The sequence below is a fragment of the Podarcis erhardii genome (assembly GCF_964252035.2).
Source record: "Podarcis erhardii genome assembly, chromosome: 3".
NCBI lineage: Eukaryota > Metazoa > Chordata > Lepidosauria > Squamata > Lacertidae > Podarcis > Podarcis erhardii.
This window is the reverse complement of record NC_138507.1, coordinates 33,553,578-33,579,373: the sequence shown is the minus strand read 5'-3', so window position 1 is coordinate 33,579,373 and position 25,796 is coordinate 33,553,578. Positions and strand designations below refer to the sequence as shown.

Below are 25,796 nucleotides of genomic sequence, written 5' to 3'. Positions count from 1 at the left end.
CTTGTGTGTTTGCACCAACCAGACAACAGTAAAAATACAGTAATAATATATAAGGAAATGCCACTAGTTGGGCTGAGATCTAAAGGGCCAGGTGTGATGGTTTGCATGTACATTGTGACAAGCCCCTATTAGTCCATCAAGACTCTCACTTTGGAGCAGCATTTGAAATGTGAGATGTGGTATGAGGGGCTGAAGTCTGAAAGGAGTGCTTTCAGTCCCAGCTATACATACTGGTTGTTAATACAGCCCATATTATAGTTTTATCTAGAAGAAGGATTTGCCTACATTATCCCGAGAACAAGGAGTCTGCCTCTCCCATATCCCTTCCTTGTTTTCAATTGTGCAGAGAAGAGGATGTGTCCTCTTGCCAAAAGCAGATGGATGAGTTCAATCTTCATGTAGAATCTTTGAAGAAATGGGTAGATGAGATGACGGAAAGAATTCCAGCTATCCAGCCCTCTTTGAACGTGGAGAATTTAAACAAACATTTGCAGAACACCAAGGTGAGAGACTTCTTATCATTTCTGACAATAATTTCATTAATTGGATTTGTATGTCAGTTGATCTGTCAACTGATTGTGTTCTTTTGGTCTCAAAGAATTAAGTAGGAACGCTGTAGATCTTTTGAATTATATCTTTCATTGGTATTCAACTGGGTTTTACTCAGTGTAGATCCATGGAAATTAATGACTAAGTTAGGTCCGTTATTTCAATGGGTGTACATCTAGTAAAACTTAGTTGACCACTGACCATAATGACACAGCTCCAAGGGACAAACGATGCACTTGCAAGAACTTACCAACTCACTTCAAAGCAAAAGACACCTCTGTGTGTGCAAAAGGATGTATGTGCGCAGCCGCACGCATTAGTGAATAGGGAAATTCTTGCAAGTGCGGAGAACTTGGCTTTCAACTAATTGCTAGACTGAGACAGATACCTTTGGTTCCATTTTTTAGCTAGGTTTTTTAGGTTTCAACACAAACTATTGCTGTATATGATTCAAATTTTATAAGAAGAAACTGGGCATGGTTTAAATATGAGTAAAGTACTTACAGTATTTTAGTACCAGTACATCTTCCCAGCCCTATTTCGTTTGAGAGTTCTGCTATCTCACTTTTTAAAAAATGTTCACTCCAGTTTTTGGGTCATAAATGAGAAATGGCAGGGCACAGTTTGATGATAGAGCAAGTGGGATGTGTGGCATGATGAGATAATTTCTGGCCATGTCCAGCCCATCTAGAGTGGAATGTTTTTTGTTACGCTTACAAATATAGTCAGTAGTTGAAAATAACATCTTGTTCATTTCTTAGCATTTGGAGGAGGAATGGAGTTCGAAGGCACCTGACATTCAGAAAATGATTAGCAGAGGAACAGCATTATGCAACCTAATTAGTGCTGTGACTTCCCCTGCAAGGTCAAGGGGAGTAAAATCAGGTATGTTCAATGGACATTTCTACATATTTAAAAGTACATGTGAATGAAACTAAATAGCTAATACAGAACACACACACACACACACACGTCTTTATTAGCTCCCTAGATCAATAGTTGGGGAAACATGCCAGATTGCTTGATAGACATGAATTTTAAGGTTATCATTATCATTTCAATATTTGGCAGTACATTAGGTCACAGGTGGTATAAGAAAAGCCTGAGCCATTGGTACACAGCTTGAACCCATGACCCTGAGATTCAGAGTTTCATGCTGTACCGACTGAGCTATTTCAGTTTAGAAAAATACTTCTCTCTGTCACTCAATAGCATTTTTCTGTTTTCTTCACACAAGGGCCCTATTACTTGATTGTTCTTGCTTCTTGCTTCGAACATAGCTGAATAAGCTTTTAAAGTTATTTTTAACCTCTCTTGCAAACCTGACTTCATTCTGAGCTTTGGCCTGCCTGACCTCCTTGCAACTGTTGGATACTTGTATCTACCCTTCCTTTGTGATTTCTCCTTTCTTCCATTTATAATACATTCCCTTCGTACATCTCAGCTAATCTGTCAGCTCCTTATGCAGCCACACCAGTTTCTTTAGCTACCTCCTGCTTTTCTTTCTTGTTGGAATTATTGGCATTTGGGCCTTTAATATTTCACCTATAATAAACTCCCATCTATCTGGGGCTCACTTATCTTTTGAATATTTCTGACCATGGGATTTCTCCCAGTAGCTCCTTAAACTTTTTGAAATTGAGCTTCTTAAAGTCCAGAGTGCATCTCTTGACTACACTCAGCTTTCCCTTCTCCTCTGTATCATGAAACCAGGAGGGCATGATCACTTCCTCTTAGGTTTCTGAGTATTTCCACCTTTTTGATCAGCTCCTCCCTGTTGGTGAGGACCAGGTCCAATATAGATGACCCTCTTGTTGCTTCTTCTACCTTTTGGGAAATGAAATGGTCAGAGAGCCAATTGTGGGATTTGTTGGACCTTAAATTCTTGGCTAAGGGACGCGGGTGGTGCTGTGGGTTAAACCACAGAGCCTAGCACTTGCCGATCAGAAGATCGGCAGTTCGAATCCCCGCGACGGGGTGAGCTCCCGTTGCTCGGTCCCTGCTCCTGCCAACCTAGCAGTTCGAAAGAACGTCAAAGTGCAAGTAGATAAATAGGTACCGCTCTGGTGGGAAGGTAAACGGCGTTTCCGTGCGCTACTTTGGTTCGCCAGAAGCGGCTTAGTCATGCTGGCCACATGACCCGGAAGCTGTACGCCGGCTCCCTCGGCCAGTAAAGTGAGATGGGCGTCGCAACCCCAGAGTCGGTCACGACTGGACCTAATGGTCAGGGGTCCCTTTACCTTTACCTAAATTCTTGGCAGAGTTTGAGTTCCAACAGATATTGGGGTAGTTGAAGTCTCCCATGACTACTATATCTTTCCTTTTTGAATGTTTGACAATCAGCTCTAGGAAGGCTTCATCCAAGTCTTCAGTCCAAAGTCACTGCTGTTCCTTCTCCTACCATTTTTACCCATATAGTCTCATGGATCTCTTCACAAGTGTACACTTCTTTTACATGTAATGCTATTTCTCCCCCTTCTTGTTTGATCTATTCCTTTTGAATGAGTCATACCCCTCAATTCCTTCATTCCAGTCTCATTCCACCAGGTTCCAGTAATGCCTATTAGATAATATTTGCCATCCTGTATTCTGAGCTCAAGTTTTTCTTGCTTGTTTCCCGTACTCTGTGCATTTGTATAGAGAAAACTGAAACCATGAGTCATTTTTTGGCACACTGCTGCCTCTGTCCTCTGTAGAGAGTCACCTGATACCACCACACAATTCCCTCTTCTTTGGGGAGGAGCATGAATTGTTTTGTATGCTGTACCTTCTACTACCACCTCAGTGTGTTCTGAGGTCTGCAACCACTGTACTTGCTCCTCTGGCTGAGAATTTCCAAACCTCTTCATCTTATGATTAAAATTCTGCCTCCAGTCCCTTCTTAGAGTGTTCCCAGATGCTAGCTTTCCATGCTCCTGACTCAGCTCTCAATGCACAGTTCAGAGTTCAGGTAGTGTCCTGTGAAAATGCAGGTAGCATGAGTACCATATGACCCATGCAGGTTGTGCCACTTCCTGCTAGCTGTATGGGTTATCGGAACAGCATAGACTGAAAACCTCGGTTTGTGTGCACTTTGGAGATCAGATCCTCTTTTTCAAAAAGAAGTGTAGCTTATCCTCCTAAATCAGAACAATTTCCATTTTTTAGTATGGACTAATGAATCCAGCAGTAAAGGGCAACTAAATTCAGGGCAAGTACTGCTCTAATTTAGAAAATTTATATGCTGCTTGTTCAAAAAAAATAAAATAAAAAAGCAAATCATGTGTCTGGAGAGGCTTCCTACAACAGAAAAGTTTTCAGTAGGTACATAAAACAGTATTGTGAAGGAACCTGCTTAATGCCAACAGACAGAGAGTTTCAGAAGACAAGTGCTGCTATGCTAAAGGAATGACTTCTCTCAAATGTGGAATGAACATTGTGTGGCACTTGTAAATGTGAAGTAAGCAAATAGGCACATTTGGTGTAGGGCAATTCTTTAAGTATACTGGTCTCAAGTTGTTAAGCCGCAGACAGTAATTTTTAGTATTCGTACCAACAGAACTTTGTGTACTTGAAATAATGTTATTTTAAAAGGGTAAAATATCTGTTCAGAATTTGTTTACTAAATGTGTTAATCATTTCTTTATTGGGTTCATTATGAGTGAGTTCAAGTACCCTGAGTTTTGTGCCAATGATAAATGTTTCCCTCATGGGAAATATAGAAAAGTCTCAGTATCTTAGTATGTGAACATCTCACTTACTTGGCTGACTTACTTGCTCTCACCATTTCCCAGCTGCCATTAGGCTAGCACTCACTTTCCAGCTGGTGGTGAGGGGTGAATGCTTGGCCTTCTCCAAGGCAACCATTAATTCTACTCCATTAAATAATCATCTTCAGGCTCTCTACTTACATAGACATACAGTAGATTCTACTTAGCGCTCTTATTCCCTTCATAAATAATGGGTACTCATGAAATTGCCTGTGGAACAGCTAAAAGGGGGGCAGGGTTTTTGAAGTTAATTTCACAGTGTGGAAAATCTGTAAACACAAAACAAAGTTTTACACCAAAATTTAACTTTGGAAACCCTCTCATTCCGCATTTTGTCTGTTCTAAATCAGTGTACCACAAATGTTTTGGGGTCTTTGTTCCACAATGCATGGAATCACAGAACTGCAATTACATGGAATATTGTGAGCTGATGACTTAAGGCATGTTTCATTCAAGATTTTAGACATGGGTACTGATAACAGCTCAGAACAAGTTCTGTATATACCAATTCAGTTATGCTGGGTACAAATATGTATTATATTTTGCTTTAAAATGTTTAGAACAGGCAATCTGCAATCAGAGAGTGATTGGGCTCCAAATTCCAAGCTGCAAATAATGGATACATGTGGCTTTCACAATTAGTCTGCAGCAGTGTTATTTTATGCTTAGGACAGCTTCTCACAGAAGGCTTTGTACACAAGTATTTCTGCCAAAGTTATAATGTCATGATGATATTAGCATGTATCTTTATGTTTACAGTTATGACAGCACTTGGGTTGAGCTGATTTGGGACTGATTTTGTAAAAATATCCTTAAAATTTTGTTGTTATGAAGATCCCACTTATAACTAGTCTACTCTTAAACCACTAAGACCAGTGTGACACACATAATAGTCTTAGACCTTGGTTTTACATTATTGTTGAAAATCTCTCTCTCAGTATGCAGTATACAAATATTTTTATAAATAAGAATAAAAAAAAGAATTGGCTTCAACACACTGCTTATCCATTAACTCACTGGGTGCTTTAGGCAAGTCATGCTATGACTGCATTCACATGTCACACTAAACCATAATTTACCATAACATAAATGAGCCTAGGTGAGCCTTGTTCTCACATGCTCCCCTTTCTCCACAATTTATTGTATTGTCTGGACCTAAACATTTGGTTAGCATTAACTATGAGTGATGGTATCTGAACATTACCCCCCATGGAGCAAATAGCATCTTCAATGGGGGTGATTTTCATGGGGAAAATGGCACTGGGGAAAGGGTTAAACCATTACTTCCTAGCACCATGATTCCAGTGAGACACACATATCTCCGAGGCTGTTCTTCTAAATGCAGTGGGAGAGCTGTTCACCTGCCTATGCTACATCTAGTTTGGCCCTTAAATTGGTTTGAAATGGGATCAAATACTTCCATAGTGTCTGAACAATGAGGGAAGAACCCAACATTGCATTATGGTGATTGCTCCATCAGGACAAGCTTGCCAGATGGAATGATCCCTCCTCTCCCCTGCTTACTGTTCCAGGGATTCTCTTGACCTGCCCTGAGCCAGTTGGGGAACATGTGTGGGGGAGACTCCATAATACAAGTGGAAGTCCTTGCTCGGGGCTTCTGCTGACTGAATTCCTTAGTTGAATCCTGCTCTAAATCTCTAATCTCTCTCTTTCAGCTGTAAGCGGAACAGTATTAAATGGTGAAGGAGCAGCTACAGATACCCAGGGATTCCTAACAAACAAAGGTGACTAATAATGGCTCACCTAAATACATAAATCTTGTGAGCAAGCATAAGATGTTTATAATTTGTCCCATTTTAATAGAATTTTCTAAATAACAGTCAAGACCCCCTATTTAGCTGGAGTCTTCTACACTTTGACATATATATGTATATGTCTATGTATATGCATGCATCCGCTTAATTCAACTTCTGTCTGGTTTCAGTGGGTGAACTAGTGATTGTGGTTAATTGAGAGCCAAGACAAGATAAGCAGTTATTTCTTGGCTTTTTAATCCATTAAGAAGTAATCATGAGTAGCAACAGTAGCAAGGTTGTTATCTCTACTAGGTGGAGTTCACTGTTTTTAAGAAGTGACTTGACTATCAAGTGACCCAAGATAACATATGAATATAAGAAGCTGCTTATACTGGAGAGCCAAAGTAGATGTGACATTGGAGATATGTGGAGTCTCTCACACCATTCATTTGAACTTTACTTCAGCTAAAAGGGAGGAGGGAAGCAGCGGGGTGTGTGTGTGTGATGTTCATTGAAAAAGGACAGATTCCCCCTTTCCTACTAACTATTCCAGTCCAATTTGGAGTTCCACAGCTGTCCTTAAGGGGAAAATAAAAGATACTCCATGTATCTCCCATTTTGCCTCTACTTTGGCCTTGAGTTAGAACATTGCAACCATCCAAACAGGGGTGGAATTCAGAAAGGCCCCAAACAGACTAACCTCTTATATTATTGTGTTTGGCCTGCCTAGCTGTTATCATCCTGAGCCTCATTCTTGAATCTTTTGCATGTGTTAACAGAAAACAACAGCAGTATATATTTAAAATTAACAGGCATGGTTTTTAAGGTTTGTTTTAATCAAAAATTAGCATGCACACATCGTACTCTAACAGGCTCTGGAACACCTTGGTTTTCCTAAGAAATCAGATGTTGAAATTAGGATGGTGATAACTAGCTGTGTTCCAAAACCCTTAAATTAGAAACCAAAATAATGCTTGTCTTCATGCAGAATTTTCTTTCAGAAGTCCTTATACAATACAGTATTTCTGTACAAAAGAATTAAAAAATCCACTTTCATCAGCCTGGTAACTGGTTCATTCTTAATCTACTCATATTGGGGTATCAGCTTTGTAAGAAAGAAATGACTGTAACCAATTATTCTGCTTATTATTTCATGGAAGGATTAAAAACTTTTAATGTATAGTATTTGCATCCTTTCTTGCTGTCACGACTGGTAAAATAATAATAAAAATAACAATGTATGTCCACCTCTCTTGCAGAAGTGACCACTGTCCAACACAACATGTCAACTGTAAGCCATAGTTATGATGATTTGGGAGCTGTACTGAAGGAAAAAAGATCGGAACTGGAATCCACTCTTTCAAATATGCAAAACATTCAAAGAGAATCAAATTCAATGATGGAATGGTTACAGAATATGGACACTGCTGCAGCCAAATGGGAAGCAACTCTTATTGACAATGAGGCTGTTAAAGAGCACGTCGATCAACACAAGGTAGTTTCTGTCTCCCCCTCTGTTCAAAACTATCAATTAAGCATAATTAATTTTTAAAGTGAGCTTCCTGTTCATATTAATGGACAGGGTCTGTTTAATAATATATGTAACAGTACAGCAATATATTAGCACTTTGCACTGATTCCTTATGGAAACACCATTAAAAATGTCTTATCAGGCATAGGATCAGAAGTTAGATTGCATACCTGTGATAAAATGTATCAGAGCTGCCTAAACAGATTAAGAGATCATCTCAATGAATCACCGCTTCTGCCAAACACTTTGGTTTTTATGTATTCTCAAGACTACAATGTTCATTCTTCATAGCTATTTGAAACAGAATTGAAACAGAATGAGAATAAAGTGCAAGAACTGAAGGATAGAGTGACAGAGCTATTGGAGAAGAACCCAGACTCTCCTGAGGCACCGAAATGGAAACAGATGTTGGATAAAATAGGTATGGCAAGTTTTATTCTGCAGTGTAGGAGAAGGACAACAATCTAACATTTGGCAAAACAAACCACAGATTGAATGTCTGTGAGCTTTGGAGAGAAGCATTGCACCTCATCCACATGACATACTAGAAACCTCTTCTGGACATGCTTTTGTTCATACATGACTACTGGCTTATGAGGTTTGGTCTATCCTATCAGATCTTATATTTTAAAAGGCACTGGCCACAGCCACATGTCAGAATAAAACAGCTCATGGGAACTATAATCTATCATCCATGGCTTAACGTTGCGTCCAACCCAGGGATCTTGGTTTGCTTAACTCAAACAAACCACAATTCGGAAGTCAAGCATAAACCTTGGCTTTTCATTGTGGTTTGTTTGGACTGAAACAAACGCACCGTTATATAATACTAAGCCAGGGCTTGTGGTTTGTTCCTCCCACTTGCAAAATCAGAATCCCCAGCTTGGCATTTGAAAACAAGCCCTGCTTTTCGTTTGCCAAAGCTTGTTCTCGGTTTCTTGATTGTGGCCTGTGTGAGCAAACCAAACCAAGATCCCCAGGTTGGGTGTAAAGTTAAGCCCAGGGATCATGGTTTGTTCCTCCCCCTTGTTCTAGTAGAGAAGTACAGCAGGAACCATCTGCATGTCCACAGCAAACCACTGCCATTGTTTATTTGTTTGACTATTTCAAGTTAAATTACTACGATTATCATGCAATTTTACAAAATATTCCATTCATTTTTTCACAGATTCCAAATGGAGGGAACTCAGCCAGGTAACAGCTGACAGACAGAAAAAACTGGAAGAGTCATCAAATTACCTGACCCAGTTCCAGGCAACCGAGGCTCAGTTAAAACAGTGGCTGGTAGAAAAAGAATTAATGGTCAGCGTGCTTGGACCACTGTCAATTGACCCAAATATGTTGAACACGCAGAAGCAGCAAGTTCAGGTGAACATTTGGTCCCATTGCATATTATTTGCATATTATTTGTTTGCTTGTGCTTCCTGGATTGAAAACACTGCTATTGTAGACCCATCACCAATTTGGTTTATCCTTTTTTTGGTGGAGTGTAGTTCTGAAAACAAATATGAAAGCACCAAACAACAATCAGTTTTCTAAAAAATAAATAAAAATGGAACTAATAATGTTAATAATGACAAAAAAGGGCTTCTGTGTGGTGAGAGAAGTGCAGCTAGAGGTTAAAGTTTTCAGCAGGGGAAAATGAATGGCAGCGCCTTTCTTCTATGACTCTGTGCATATATAAGCAAGTATCAATCACACGTGAATTACAAAATATTCCACACTCACGACCAGTATAGGTATTGGAAAGGAAATATGGAGTCTCACTGTCATCTTTCCCTCCTAATGCTGTTGCATGGTATGTGATGACACTTGGAAGTGTAGTAGGAGGTGCTTAATCTTTGCCCACTCACTGATTCTTCCTTCCAAATATTCCCACATAAGTGTATAATTTCCCCCTTCAGCACACACCGGCTTCCAAAATCAGGAGTTAGCTTTGACTGGGGGAAACAACAACCTGGATTTGTTTGCCTTTTGCAGAGGAGAATGAGGACATGTGGGAGAGGTTGAGCACCCCTACCCACCACTCCTCCCCACCCAGTACCCACCCCTACCCACTTCCCATTATTTTGACAGACATGGGACCGGAAGCATTCATTTGATGGTCTTCTGCTCTTAGAACTGTCTTCTAAGAAGTTTTCTTCTTCTTTTAGAAGTCAAGCAGGAAAGCTAACAACTAGACATAGTAAACCCTTGGAGCAGTGATCTGTATGGGCTTGTTTGGCCCTCAACATTCATGGTTCCATAAATTGCAGTGAAACGAACATGTGCACTTTAATTGAGAAGTATTGTTTGAGGTGATGTCCGATGAGATTAAAACCACGGTGACTGCTTCATCCACACGTGTCAATGCTCAGGTTGATTCATTTAACATGTGTCTCAAAGCAGGAGACTGGGGCATGCAGATCAGGTGTTTTCCAAGGTGCCTCTTTATCCTTAGTGATAGTATATGCATGGTGGAGTTCACGCAGGGTGCACCTGCTCTTCCACATCATGGGTTGCAGTACTGGATCAGCAGGTTGTCTGAACCAGCCGTAAGGGATAAATATGAATATATTAACCTACCTTAAAGCTATACTGGCAGAATGAATTTATTTTTACGACAAAGAGCTACCGGTATTTCATGTACTCATCAGCCTAGGATGCTACACTAGGTAAATGGCTAGTAACAGTTTGTGATATCTGTGTTTCCTTACACTTTCCTGAAATTACTTTCTCACATCAGATTCTGCTCAATGAGTTTGACACTCGAAAACCCCAATATGAGCAGCTGAACACAGCTGGACAAGGGATAATGAAGAGACCAGGTGAACACCCACCTTCTCACGAAATGGTGAAGCAGCAACTGGCCGCTGTGGCGCAGAAATGGGATGGCTTAACAGGACAGCTGAGTGACCGATGCAACCGAATCGACCAAGCCATTGTTAAAAGCACAGAATATCAAAGCTGCCTGAAAAGCCTTTCTGAGAAGCTTAGTGTCTTGGATGATAAACTCAACAGCAGCCTGGCTATAAGTACAGACCCTGATTCTGTGAAGCGGCAACTGGAAGTGGCCAGAGAAGTGAAAGAAGAAATTGAACAGGAAATGCCAAAGAGAAAGGCTGCTCAAGCTCTGTGCAAGGAATTGTCCGCACTGGTGGCAGAAGATTACTTGAAAGCTGAACTAGCTAGGCAATTGGATGGTATCTTAAAACCCTTTCATGATATGGAACAAAAAGCAGGTTTGTTATCATCATCATCATCATTTTTTATTTGTATGTCACCTTTCCACAGTTAAAAAAACAATGCTCAAGGCGGCTTACAGCATGACAAGATTTACATAATTAGAAAAGTCATAAACAATAAATAAACCACATCAAATGAGATGAGATGATATTGAGGGCCTAGATTCTATGAATGGGTGGGTGAGAATAGCTGCATATTTCTAGACTATGCCAGTTATTTGAATTTTTTAAGGTATCAAATGACATGTGATTGACAGTAGATTGTATATGTATTTACCATATGTATTTACATATTGTATATGTATTTACACATTGTAAATTAATGCTTCTATGTGAAATTTATGTAGGGAAAATACATATATTTCTCCAACCTTTATGTATTTGTCTTGACCATGCCACAGTTTCAGATAGGCTTAGGGTTCATCCACACTTCTATATGCCCCTGGAGAAATTGGCGGTTTAGTGCTGAATCAGAGCACACGGCAAAACCTGATTGCTATTTGTTCCGTTTAGCACTAAAGGGCGGGTTTTCCAGGGGAAAGTGACAGGGCAAAGCCGCTTGGACCCGTGCTTTCCAGGCAAGGAAACTGAATTAGCTAGGCAAGCAGAAAACTGCTTGGACCTGTGCTTTCTAGGCACAGGACAAGTATGGATGAGCCCTTCCTTTGGGGAGGGTGTGTTTCAGACTCAACAAGGGAGTCCCAACAGGAGTTCTGTAATCTTGTAACAGGACTGGCAGTGATCTTTGGAAGCATTTTATCTCAATGACTGTTGAGGGATTACTGCAAGCTTTACTGTTCATAGTGCATGTTGTTTATGTTTGTGATGTTTAAAGTGGCACTAGTGATCATACTATCCTGGTTACCTGATTAGTTCCCCACCCTCAAGAATCCCTTGTTGTCAAGGGATTATTATTATTATCCAAGGGGTTATTATTTTAGGCTGCAATACTATTATTTTCCAATCTGGTGGTCTTCAATAAACTCATCAGCTAACAAGCTCCAATGAAGAATAATGTTTAATAAAACATCTCAAATTGCAATAGGGTGCATTTTCCTATAACATAATGTTTCTTTGATTAAATTAAAATCAACCAAAATCCTAGTTAGAAGCCACTCAAAGACACGGATTTTAAGAACTTTTGTTTGTTTGTTTGTTTGTTTGTCTTCTGCAGGCAATCACATTGAGCAACTTCAGTCAACTTACGTTAGTTCTCATCAGTTCCAGCAAATGTCTAAGGACTTTCAGGCCTGGTTGGACAAAAAGAAGGAAGAACAGAATCAGCCTTGTCCCATCTCTACCAAGCTGGAGTCTCTGTGGACATTAATTGATGATCAGAAAGAGTTCAAGGCTGCCTTGTCTGACCAGACTGGTTCTTATGAAAAAATCATCGCAGAAGGCGAAAGTTTACTCCAGAAGACTCAGGGAGCGGAAAAGGCTGAGCTGCAGGCCCAGCTGAACTTGCTCAGAGGTAACTGGGATGAAATGAACAAGCAAGTTAAAGAAAGGCAAGATAAATTAAATGATTGTTTGGAAAAAGCCCTTAGATACAGAGAGCATGTAGAAAACCTACAACCCTGGATAGCGAAATGCCAAAGCAATATCTCTCAAATAGAAATGAGCATAGATCCTGCTCGACTAGAGAATTCCATCACTCAGGTGAAGAGCTGGCAGAAGGACCTAGACAAACACCAAGGGTTGGTGGAGCTATTATGTAATGCAGCTGAAACATTACTCAGTGCCTGTCAGACAGACAAAGACATTATTGAAGAGGAGAAGACACTGCTGATCCAGAACATGGATATAGTCACAGAACAACTGCATGCTAAGAGAGATGGTCTGGAAAAGATGTCTCAGAGACTGAAAGAGTTTCAAGAGTCATCAAAGGATGTTGAAGAGCAGCTGAAGAATGTCAGAGAACAGCTGGAAACACACGATTCTCTCAAACCCCAGACTTACAGTAACAAACACTTGACGATTATGCAGGCTCAGCAGAAAACACTCCAGGCTGTGAAGGCTCAAGTGGACCTTACAAAAAAGCTTGCCCAAGAACTGGTGGCAGATGCTTCAGATTCATCAGGTGTCTCTGACCTCTTGTTGCAGGCAGAAACATTAGAAGAAGAATTCAGCACCATCAGTCAGCAGGTTGAAGATAAATGTTCATTCCTGGAGACTAAACTCCAGGGAATTGGCCATTTCCAAAACAGCATCCGAGAGATGTTTTCTCAGTTTGCAGAGTTCGACGATGAATTGGACAGCATGGATTCTGTGGGTAGGGATCTTGTCACACTGCAGTCACAGCGAAAGGATATAAAAACTTTCCTGAAAAAGTTGGAGGAACTCATAACCAGTAATGAAAATGCAAATAATACCTGCAAAATGATGCTAGCAAATGAAGCTGAAGCTTCTCCAGATCTTGCAGGTATAAAAAGGGACTTGGAGGCTTTAAATAAGCAGTGCAACAAGTTGCTAGATAGAGCAAAAGCCAGAGATGAACAGATTGAAGGGACTATTAGCCGCGTTGAAGAGTTCTACAGTAAACTAAAGGGGTTTTCTAAACTGCTTGGGGAAGTTGAAGAGCATGAAGAGTCCCAGGGGTCTGTTGGAATGGAAATTGAGACGATAAATCAGCAGCTGAACGTATTTAAGGTAAGAAGGACCTTTCTGAGTTTTTAGAATTCTGTATTGTAAAATGAAAACTAACTGTAAGAATATTGTGACGCGAGCTCCTTAGTAGTCTAGACCCCCAAGGAAAAGTGATTGGGTTGGCCTTCCTTTTTCAGCTTATAGATCATGTGTTGTAAGCCAGTCAGTTTCTTAAGAATTGCGTTCAAAGTCATTTTTCATGTTTCCCAACAGAGGGTGCTTTTTGCCTATTTTAAGACGAGTGAGATCTAACATAACATACATCCCACCCAATGCATTCCCGTCTTGAGATCTAAAGCTTTATTAATAAGCAAGTTTTGTTTGTTTGTTTGTTTATGAATTCAAATGCTTCCTCTAATTTCAACGGATAAACATAATTGCTGCAAAATAGTTACATCATAACATTTTTATTTGCCTTGTAATGAATAAGACTTAAGTTGTCCAACAGGAAGTGATATCACATGCTCCTTTGGTTTGGGGGTCCTTGGAATTTACAAGTAATTTGAGGGTTGTGGTCTGAAGTTGTATGAAGTGTTCTCAGCTCAGTGTTCTCATGAAGCAATTTAGAAACTGAGAAGATGGTCTTCTCTTTGGTCAAAAGTTATTAGAGAAGCATTCTTAAGTTGTTTTAAAACAGAATGTCCTGCATTTTGCTTTGAAGATCTCCAGCAAAGCTGAGCTTCTTGTGTTCTCCTCTCCTCTCCTCTCCCACAGCTGACATTATTAATGGTAATTTTAAAACTGGCTGGGTGCAAATAGACTAAATCATGGTTCCATTCAAGCACGCAGAAGGGTTGTCAACTGCAGCTTTTGTTATTCTAGAGCAAGGCTTCCCAAACTTGGATCTCCAGCTATTGTTAAACTACAATTCCTATCATCCCTGACCACCAATCCTGCTAGCTAGAGATGATGGGAACTATAGTCCAACAACAGCTAGAGACCCAAGTTTGGGAAACACTGCCCTAGAGCTTAACTAACACAGTTCAATTTACTAAAAAAGTTGGGATTCTTTAAGAATCTTTATATTTCCTTTGCTTCCCATTGTTACTATACTGCCCGGCTGAGGAAGCTCAGCGCTTCTGTGGCAAGAGAGCCTTCTCAATGAACAGATTGCTGAATGATGGGATAGAATGAGGGCAGAAGCAGCCCTGAACTTTCCCCACCTCCACACCCTTTCAGAATATAGCCATAATCTTTCCCAGAGAGCAAGACAAAGCACAATGAACACAGCCTCCAGCATCCCACGCCCCAGAGGCATTGCACAGGCATGCAGGAAGAAATAGATCCTGCTCTGAGTAGTGTGTTTATATCAAACAATTCCAAATAAAAGACAATGGGGAGAGGAACTGAAGAAGCTGCAATTCAACTGTCTTCTCTGACAGCTGGTGCTTATATATGTATTAGCAGCAGATATTTATTTCATTTACTATGTGCACCATATGAAGAGCCAGCCCTCCTGTGACAGAGTGAAGGTGAGGTCAAGCAGAGTCCTGGGCGAGGTCCAAAAAGGCTGAGATTAGCTTTCATTCCTGGGGGTTGTCCCAAGAGTCATGACCTGGGATCATGCCAGGCATTATGCAGTCAAGAGGTTTCATCCAAACATGGTTCCCAGGATCAAGAAAAGTACTGATCAATCAGTCAGGGCAAAACAAAGAAGTGTGGAGGTGAGCTAAGGCAAGGGCAACAGGCCACTGGCTGTGCATTTGTTCTGCTGAAGCATAGTTCTGGTTTCTGTCTTGTAACCCCGGCCCTCATCCAAGAAAGCTGTCTGGCAGAATTTATTTTAATATCCAGTGTGCCTAAGATAAACTCAGTGGCTGAAAGCAAAAAAACAACCCTGCTTTGGGCACTAGGTGTTAACTTCTATGCCATAATGAACTTTCATTTCCTAAGATGGCACAGAAGGGAAGCACAACACTAGGTCCTCTTGCCTGCTCAACACCAGAATCAGTAGAATAAAGGCATATAAAGGCCTGAGCAAATGAGACATCATTTACCTGGCATACAAAAAATAACAGAAGGAGCCCTTCTGAGCCAAAGATAGGGCTCCCCTGATGAAAAAGCCCTCTTTCAGGTTATCAGACAATAGGACCTGAAGAGATATAACAGTGGGCAGTGGAAGAAACCACTTTTTAAGGTACACTTGCTTCCAAGATGGGTTTTTTAAACTTGAAAGTCATAAAAAGTACTTAAAGGATTGCTTTTTCCTATGTATTTCCTTCAGTGTGACCAAGCAACGTCAGAGGTCTTGCTTTGCATTTCCCCAACAGCAGATATGCAGTGGGTGAGAACAATGAACAGGGCAATATCAGTTACGGCACCAGTGCTCTGGACTGCCCTCCCCAGGAAAGCATGTCTGGACCCACCATTGCGTACATTTCACAAGCTCTTTAAGAGCTCTTTTGCAAACCCTGTGATGGCTCTTAGCAGATCTCTCTGCTACTGTGATGATAGTGGTTGTGCTACTACCATTTGTTTTTCTATATTGTTTTACTGCCTTTCTTTTCTTTTATGGCTTTCCTTGCCATATAACAATGCAAGGTATCCCCCAGATAAATATGGGATGAGCAGACGTTTGAGAATTTCCCCTGTCTTTCTCCACCACATCCTTGAAAGGGGATCAATGATATCCCTGAGGAGCTGTAGTCTATGCAATCTACTGGCCTGTTCAGGCTTTCTTTTTGTAATTTGCAGTAAGAATTGGAACAATTATGTTACCTCTTTGGGTAAAGTTTGTAATTATTACTTCATTTTATAATGTATATGGAAGTTAGAACAAGAGACAAAAAATAAAATATGAAAAACAAAACTATAAAATAGGAATGTAGAATGAGTTAAAATAACAAAGTAAAGACTTTCAACTTTACCAGATCATCTATAGTTGCAGATTTGCCAGGCACGTGACAAAGGTTGTCTTGAAAATTATGGTGCCGCGGTATATGTCATAAAGCAATGCCAAATCATATCAAAAGTGTAAGATTTGGGCTGTTTTCTCTTGAGTTGCAGTTACTATTCATGCTGTCAAGATCATATATAAGACTAGTTCTTTTGACAATATATATTTACATTGGTATCATCAAAAATATTCAGTAACATTAATTTTGGACAACAAACAATATTTTCTTTAGTGATATTTATCATTTCTCTCAAAATTAAATTAAATTTTGCACCAACTGACATTCCCGTTATAAATGATAATATGTGCCAAGTTTATTGCAAACCCTCTAACAGTCAGGTGATATAGAATAAAATATTTTTGACATTTGCAAAGGCTTGCAACACCATCTGTATAACATTTTAAAGTTTTCCCTAAGGAAAACAGAAACAGATTTTTAGGGTCATGATGCCCAGGTTTTATTCCAGTCCTTGGGAATAATTTGTGTGCCAATATCCAGTTCCCATATCTTGTTAAGGGGTGACATAGATCCATAAGTTACATTGAGCAACGTAGAGTACAGTTTAGAAACTAATCCTTTCTCCCCTCTACCCATTGTGCTTAATAATTTTTCAGATGGTGTTAAGGGTCTTAGAGCTTGTGTTTTTACATGTTCTTTTAAAAATAAAACTATGAATTTAATTAAAATAAATCCACTTTGTGTTAAGATAAGCCTTCTTTCTCTCTGACAGTTTTCAAAATTTTTTCTTAATGTTGCAAGTAAACGCTGCACTTTTTGGGTTTAGACTGCAACAAGCTCTTTCTGTGTCTGATTGTGTTTTGGGAACTTCTGACTTGGAGAACTGGTGTTTCAATACGTGTGTGTGTATTGGGATAAAGGTAAAGGTAAAGGGACCCCTGACCATTAGGTCCAGTTGTGGCCAACTCTGGGGTTGCGGCGCTCATCTCGCTTTATTGGCCGAGGGAGCCAGCGTACAGCTTCCGGGACATGTGGCCAGCATGACTAAGCTGTTTCTGACGAACCAGAGCAGTGCACAGAAACACCGTTTACCTTCCCACCGGAGTGGTACCTATTTATCTACTTGCATTTTTGACGTGCTTTCGAACTACTAAGTTGGCAGGAGCAGGGACCAAGCAATGGGAGCTCACCCCGTCACGGGGATTCGAACCGCCGACCTTCTGATCGGCAAGTCCTAGGCTCTGTGGTTTAACCCACAGTGCCACCCGCATCCCCTGTATTGGGGTACTGTATATTTATTTATTATTTATTACATTGTATATCCCACCTTGCCTCCAAAGAGATCAAGGCAGCATAAAGCTCCCCCCCCTCCATTACCCTCACAACAGCCCTGTAGGCTAGCCTGAGAACTGGTGACTAGCCCAAGGTCACCCAGTGAGCTTCATGACCAAGTGGGGATTTGAAGCTTGTTCTCCCATGGCCTAGCATGACACTCTGATTTATTTGTTTATTTATGAAAACACTCAGCATGTTCATTCCATGTACATTTTATCTAGAACATCTTTGGGTTGTATTCACTTAGTCATGCTTAGAGTAGACCCACTGGAAATGAACGGGACTTAAATCAGTTCTAAAGCCCTGTTGATTTCAATGGATCTACTCGTAAGCACGACTCAGTCTGGATCCAATTTGCTTGGCAGAATGTGTTCATCCCATGCAACAATGCATTTTGGCAACAGTTGCACACAGAGCTTCACAAATCCCTGTTGTTGGACTACATAGATTAGTCTCTTTCTTTGTCTTTAGCATCCGATTCAGGTTATGTGAGGGCAACTTGAATGGGTTTACTAGCACACTTCTGAAGCTCCTTTCAGAAGGACCTCTCTATTTCTTGAAGATATGCACCTATGTTTGCAAAAAGAAGAAAAACAGAGCTTTGTATTATTATTTCTATGAACCATTCTATGAATGGTTACAATGGGGGGGGGGACCAAGGGCTAAAATGTTTTGATTTGAAAGATAGCTAAATTGATCTTTTAATCTACTCCTTAACGATACCTGATGGGTATTTTTATATGTTTTATTACAAATACTGTGTGTTTTAAATTTTGTTTTCCCTCTCTGATTATTTTTTTGGGGGGGTTATTGGGTTGTTCTTGTGTTTATTTTGATTATGTATTTTGTGTTTTTATATTGTGATTTTATCCCTGAGACCTGTGGGTATAGGGCGTTTGTTTAATTAATTAATTAATTAATTAATTATATCATTCCTAATAATCTGTATTATCTATTTTTATATATTTAAATGAGTTTTAAACCATGCTTCATTTACAAATAAGAATATGAAAAGTGGTTCACATTATCCACTTTATCCATTAATAAGCCAACAGTCAACCACAAAAGTGCGGGCTTCTTTCAGACAGTGACCTGGTTTTCACGCCACACTAAGACAAACCACGTCTTAGTGCAAGTGTGCAGCTCCCGGAGAGGAGATAATGGTCATCTTGCTGCTCCACATTTTTTTTGCTGCTGCACCAGACTGAGCTAAACCATGGTTTGACTTAGCCTGTCATCTTAATTTGGGCTTGTGGCATGTCTCTCTCCAGCATAATCATGATCTGTAACCAAGGTGTTTCCTGTGGACGACCACCATTTGAGGCAGAGACCTAGCTTTTTGGTCTCCATTCCTTGTTTTAGCAGTAGTCTCCAGTGAGGGGTTGAGGGTATGTGTATTGCTGTTGTCCATAAATGCACCATCTCCTGGGACACGCTATCAGAGGGTCTGTACCTGGTGCTTGGCCAAAGAAGCAGACTGGGGATGCTGCTGGTCTATCAACTACCCTGTTGCCCAGCAGCATGCTTGATCAAGCTAGTCAAGGTAGTCTCTGGACTACTTCAATATCCATTAGAGGCTGCCACTGTATTGGCTGAACTCAAGACTTAAGGCCTTCATTACAACCATGCAGCTCTCTCAAATGGTCATTGGTCCAACGGAGACACCCTTGATGGTAGTCTTTGCCCCAAATGACCTGAGGGATGGACTGAGGTTGGGTGTGGAAGTGCACTGCTTTGTCATGGTCCGATCATTTCCTGGTATAGTTTAGATTGGTAGCAACAATTTCCTGACTGGGAGTTGCCATTAGAAGTTTTGCGGCCAGGTACCATAAGTATGCTGGTGTCACTCAGCCATAACATCTGAATTAGGAGCAGTTGTGCATGCCTTGGAACAGTGCCTGGACCCAGTTTTAGCTTATTGATGTTTTTACTTGTTTTGAATGTTATAAATACTTGTTTTTAGTGATTTTTTTTTTACTGTTATTGTTACTGGTTTATTCTTTTTGTAAACCGCTCTGAGGTTTTATTATGATCAGTGGTATATAAATGTTGTGAAATAAACAAACGAATATACAACATGACGTGCAAAGCAGACCACTAAGTAATAGTAAAGTAATAAAGGTCAAGTGGTAGTCCCAAGCTCATTGGAGGAAGGGAATAGCAAATTGGAATTGCGACTAGTGACTCTGCTTTGAAATCATTACCAAGAACGGTGGTCCATAAGCATATATTTTTACAATTAACAGTAGTCAGTCCACTTTTAACGAGTATTGCTTTTGGGTAGCTGAGAAGAAGATTGTCTGCTTGTAGTTCTTATATCTTATCTATCGGTATTTACATAAAGAAAAGAGGATTTTGTTTTGTATTCAGAAATCCTACCCAAGAACAAATCTTCCAGTGTTTCCAATCAAAGCTACATTTTCAGTTACTTACAGTAGCTGGCATATTGTATTTCATGGTGTTTCTCTTTCATTCTCTCACTTTCATTCAGTTTTATTGTAGACCTTTGTGCTTTAAAGAAAGTACGCATTGAATGAACGTGGGCAAAAGAAAAATTCAGCAGATGAACTTGCTTTACTTGGGTTACACCATGCCCGTTTCCTCACAAAGAGCCAACCAGCTAAGATGATCCTGAAAAACAAAAGCCCTTGTTTAGTTTGTATTTTGCTGAACATTTTAATGAGCTACTTCATGCTAGGGTGGGGTTGTGGGGACGCAGCATTCAATCTCTGCCACGTAATTACAATCCTTGAAATGTCTGCAAAATATTTCAGCCATAAACCTGCTACACTCTTTATTTATTCTTTTATTTATTAAAGCACATGGAATTTATGTCAGTTTCTATCACTGAATGGCTCATTAAATCCCCTCCCCCATTTAGACCATTACTAGATGCGGAAAGGGTCGTTTCAGTATATTTCCAGTGTTCAGATATATGTCAAGAGGTTCCTTCTAATTGCGCTTCATAGGAGCTCTGGGCCTGGATGAATATTCCAGTTGATGAGCTTGAACTAATATTTAAATTGGTTTAGGTTGGTGTCGTAGATGGTGGCCTCTTACCTTGTTGATTGAATCAGTGCAATGTGTTAAGTCTTCCCTGAAGTATGTGGTTTCTTCACAGGCGCCTTCAAAAGTAAAATTATATTTTGTTGCTGCATCAACTTCAATATTTGCATCTGTTTTGCAGCTTAAATATAAAATTAAAAAAGAATAATAATTTATTATCACTACATTAAAGAAAAAACTCAACATACATTTGGGGTGGCTACCTGCATACAGACCTTATCCTTTGTCCAGAGCCCTCTGTATATTCTAATGCTCACATGGAGCTCCTTTACAGATGGTCTTCCCCATTCTTTTAAATGGAAGGAGTAGCTGCGTGTTCAGGTGCTGCCTTGGACATGTACAGTGCCTGTTCAACAAATCCATGCTCAGCTGACTATAAATACATTCTGGGTTGGGAGTGACAGACTTCCTTCAAAGGAGGGTCTTAAGGTTCATTGTCATTCCAGTACTGACCCATTTTGCTGCTTGAAGCAGAGCCCAGATAGTGTCTCCTGCCCCCCATCCAGGGCCACTGCTTTGAAAACACTTGCTGCACTTTATTTGGGAATATCCTTCGTGGCACACAATAAGATTTAGTTTGGAGTAGTGAATATGTATGACAGTGGACTGTCAGAAACTTCATTCCTATCTTCAACTATCCCTTCTTATAGTGCTGCCTTCCCAAGGGAGTGGATCCTTTTCTGCTGTAGTTTTTGTATATGGTTTGTTGTGACTGCATCTTGTGGTATGAAACATTGTCTTTTTAGTGGGACATGATGGTTGTTAACAACGTGGGCATTTTTATATGTAGATATGCTGGTATACATATGGCAAATAAATTAACAATACACCAGCTTTAAGAAATGAGCTGCTCTCCTTGCTCTGTATTATTTTTACTCTCTTCAGTGCTTTAGCTATTTATTTTATTAAAAATATAATATGCCTTCCATCTAAAGAGATCCAGAAACAAATAAGTAAAACCACTCATGCTATTACCTCAATAGAGTGCGGTTTTTAGGAGTACTGGGTGAAATTTCTGAAAAGTTGCAGCACTTCTTTGCATGTTAGGATTTGCAGTTGTCTGAGAGCTAGGAAGTGTAAAAAAATATCAAGCAAATCCCTTTTCATTGGATTAACTGGATTGTGAATGAAGAATGCATTCTGTAGTCATTCAGAGAGACCAATTTGCTGGCTAAATCCCTAATTATAGAATATAATGTACATGTGTTACAAATATAGAGTGAAGGATGCAATCCTATGGAGATTTTTCATGGGGCTTGCTAAGAAGTAAGATCTGGCTGTTAATTAAAATTGATTTATGGTGATGGTGGAAAGTAATTCAATTTGATTGAATTCTTATTATACAGCTGGTTAGTTTAGTTTAAAATGCTACATACCATTAAAAGTGACCATCCACTATATTCAGATTCCTGTTAATCTGCATGATTTGTAAGTACTGGATTATTATTTTTGTTATGAAGCAGAAAAAGTGCAGTTTGTCAGTGTTTTAGAAGGGTCCTGGGTAGTCTGGTCCCTATTTGTATGGTGTCAGGTTACCCGGTTAAGCAATATGTACTAAATTTTTGACATTTTGAACTAATTAGCACCGGTTTTTCCATTCTGCTTGTGAGCCACCACCCACCCACCCTCTTTTCCTCCAGAATTACAGAGCACAGACTCCGATATGCAGGAGTGCTGCAGACAGGAACTTGCTCCTTTGTGCACCTCCCCCTGAAAAGGCTCAGCCTCGTTCAGAGACAAGACAAACAGTAAAAGTGAAAGATGGCTAAGTAAAGTCATGTGGGGCAGGAAGCGTAAGGGGGAAGAGCTAAGAGGTCAGGCACCTCCTAATGCTCGGTTGGAATAATACTCAGGGAACGAATGCGATAGGAGCAGATGTTGCCTAAAGAATAGCAAAGGGCGTTTCTTTTAAGCTCACTATTGGGAGGGATGCCTGTCAGACCATAAGAAACCAGGGAGAGCCGGAAAGCTTATCAGCTGCGCTGGGCAGGACATGTGAGCGTTTATTGTTGTGAGCTCTTTTTAATGCCTTCTTCGCTACAGCTGCGCTTCAAGACGGAGATGAAAACAGTGACCACGCTCTTTTAGCCACCGTTTATGCAAAAAAAGAAAAAAAAAGAAAAAAAGTCCTGCTGAATTTAAACAGAATGTGAATCTGTTGTGCCTTTGTGCCGGAGTGGAGGAAGAAACGCTCTAGTTTCCTGCTGTGTTGCCTTAAAACAGGACAACAACTTTCAAGGAATGTGTTCTGCGAGTGAAACTGGGGGGAAAGTTTCTTTTTCTACTAATTCTGTTCCGTTGCTTTTTTGTATTATTATTTCATTGGTCTGGCTCCTCAGAAAACTGTTGTGTTTCCCATGGAACTTCTGAACGCGCCACAGAGAAGCTTTAAGGAAGCAAGGAATAAACTGCCTTTTGAATCGAGGTTATTTATAGCTGCTGCCAAAAAAGGGGGAGAAAGCTTCTTCTTTTATTATTATTATTATTATTATTACAACTCTGGATATACCTTTGTTTTTCCTGAAGCCTTTCTCTGTGCCTTGGTCTCCACAGTCCACAGCTCTTCTGGTTTGTTTTTCTTCAAAAGCGTCCACAACATGGCTTATTTATAAAGGAGATGGAATTCTGCAAGCCATTTAAATGGATTACAGTTAATCTGTCACCTCCTGAATATAGCGTGCTGCCTGCTATAATGCTGATTCATTTTGAAGACTTAATCTGGAGATTTAAGACACACATTTTGACCTAAAAATTGAAATGGAATGCTATGTGGGAAGTTCTGAGTCTTTTGAGCCACTTAAAGATTTTCCTGAGGTTTGGGGGTTTGTACATTTTGTTGATGTCTTTGTGCATTGAGTTAGTATTTTAAAATATTAAAAGGTGTGGGGGTTTTTTGTTTCCCCTCTCCCCACCCCCTTAAGCTCAAGCACTTTATATTTTAGGGGCAGGGGGAGAAATGTTTTAAATCACAGCCAGGTAAACTTACACAGATGCACTGATTACGACCTTAACCGCCTCATAAATTATTTCCTGTGTTTTAGTATGTAAGCATCTTTCTGCTGAGGGCAAGTTTACTGTACTTTTTAAAAACTGCTTTTCTATTACTTTATTTTAATTTTTACTTTATGTGTGTTGCGTGTCTCCAATAAGATAGCCTAGCAGCAGTGCTAGACCTGTTAATTCCTGCAGAAATGGGGAAGCCGCTGAGCAGGCCAGACTGTTTACGCCAGAATCCTCCTTGTGTAGGAAAAGGTGATGAAGAAGAAGAGGATATAAATATTGAGGACTGTTATGTTCCCCAGAGGTCAATCTATGACACAGTGCGGCTGAATGAACAGATTGACTCAGGTTCTAAAGGCAGCCTCTCCTCCAGGCATTTCTCAGATCGGACTTTGCCGTATAGTCATAGAACACTGGACCTTAGTACATTGTGCTCCAATGGTGCCCTCTCCTCTTCTAGTGTCTTTGAACTCAGAGGACGGGAAGCCAATAAGCTAGATGAAAAAATGATCTTTGATGCCCTTAAGCTGAACAGTGACATCATTCGAACAGCTGGCTTGCCCAAAGCAAAGTATCACACAGAAAAGAAAGAACATAGGAGATCCTGGAGGATGCTTGTTCCACCAAACTTTGCAGACTATGCAAATAAAAGTGAGTGTTCACTTGCTGGGACTGTTGATGTGTCCGACTTAGCAGCAACAGGCCAGGTCAAATGTGGGACTAGTTCTCTAACTTCCGAAGAAGACGACTCTGGTCTGTGCAGTCCTCCAGCAGAAAGAGAAGAAAAACAAGATGTGCTAGAAGGGGAACAAACTCAATTTAGGAGCATATCTTCCATAGACGATAATCAGTTTGTAGGTAAATTTGGATCATTTTCTCCTATCATTTCTAGTAGTGAACATCAAATTTCATTGCTTACCTCCAGAAGTGCCCCTACCAGTGGACACTGTCAAGTAAAATTGCAGAATGCTTCACATATAGAGCAAGACCCTTTCTGGAACTATGAGGGCAACCAAGGGGAAGGAGATGGACGTTGCAGTCCACTGACATATTTGAAAGAAGACCTCTTAGCACATCCCCAATGGCTCCTGGATGGTGAGAGGGAACATGATTTCACTTTAGACAAAGAGGAAGTGAGGAACAGCGCTAAAGTTAATGAGCCATTAGACACCCAAGACAGGATGATTGAAAAGGACCTCCTGGATATTGCAACTCAGGATATAGATATTTATGATGATGATGCAGCTTTACATGCTAGTGAAACGGACTTAGTAAAATATGTGATTTTGCATGAAACTGAGGAAAGTAATATGGCCCATACAAGTGCAATAGAATTGTCCTGTCAGGCTTTAGAGGCTAATAATACCACATGCTGTCAAAAAGCAAATCCAATCAGCGCTGAATTCAGCTTTTGGACTACAGGCATGCAAATAGAACAAACCTTGGATACAGTGTGCAATGGCATGTTGTCTTATAAGGTAATTCCAAACTTAAATGCATTCTTTTCATGCTGCAGGGTGGGTTATTTTTTAAATATTTTTTTTAAATTTTTCTTCTGTAATTGCATCATGAATGCTTATGTTTAGATTTTGCTAATCTACCCAAAGAATTCCTTTAGAATCATTTGCCCAACAAGTTATTAGAAGGCAGAAATTGGCGAGATGGTCACTTCAGTAAATTGATTAAGGGCAGTTTGTGACAGGGTTGATTGCTTCCAGCTGTTTGGTTGCATGGCTATTTATTGTCCAGATGGTGCCTGTTACCCTTTATTTGGAATGCTTCCACTAGGCATTGATGTTCAGCACCCCCTCCTCCCCTCCCCTCAAATTATGTTTCAAGCAGCCAATGCCATTCAAGGGCAGATAGGCCTTCCCTATTCAGATTTAACCAGATTTCAGCTGCAGCCATATACTGTACACACTTTCATGGGAGTAAGGCCCATGAAACCCGATGGGCATGCTTCTTCTGAGTTGACACGTATAGGATTGCACCGTTCATCATAAAGGTATACACAACGATGCTCAGATTGCTGCGGTTTCCAAAGTACACAGATTAAAGGCTTGTTGCACGTACTGAAATTATTT

At 40.2% G+C, this 25,796-nt stretch overlaps 1 protein-coding gene and 1 long non-coding RNA gene across 35 annotated transcripts in view; one reads left to right on the top strand and one right to left on the bottom strand.

Moving 5' to 3' along the window:
* Window positions 1-25,796, top strand: part of DST (dystonin) — a 313,318-nt gene that overhangs the window by 213,839 nt on the left and 73,683 nt on the right. For all 33 annotated transcript variants that reach the window (XM_081856621.1, XM_081856616.1, XM_081856602.1 and 30 more), the window contains 8 exons: window positions 347-503; window positions 1,311-1,434; window positions 5,975-6,043; window positions 7,315-7,550; window positions 7,878-8,007; window positions 8,755-8,954; window positions 10,312-10,807; window positions 11,985-13,459. In XM_081856621.1, the coding sequence (XP_081712747.1) occupies window positions 347-503; window positions 1,311-1,434; window positions 5,975-6,043; window positions 7,315-7,550; window positions 7,878-8,007; window positions 8,755-8,954; window positions 10,312-10,807; window positions 11,985-13,459 (2,887 nt within the window). The remainder of the gene's footprint in view (window positions 1-346; window positions 504-1,310; window positions 1,435-5,974; window positions 6,044-7,314; window positions 7,551-7,877; window positions 8,008-8,754; window positions 8,955-10,311; window positions 10,808-11,984; window positions 13,460-25,796) is intronic.
* LOC309339398 lies at window positions 9,000-23,906 on the bottom strand. 2 transcript variants are annotated; one of them, XR_014155300.1, is made up of 4 exons: window positions 23,222-23,906; window positions 20,707-20,833; window positions 20,080-20,277; window positions 9,000-9,081 (listed from the first exon to the last, which is right to left on the bottom strand). It is a non-coding gene; the product is annotated as an uncharacterized lncRNA (long non-coding RNA). The 2 variants fall into 2 exon arrangements; XR_014155301.1 differs by lacking the exon at window positions 9,000-9,081 and having other exon boundaries at window positions 19,690-20,277.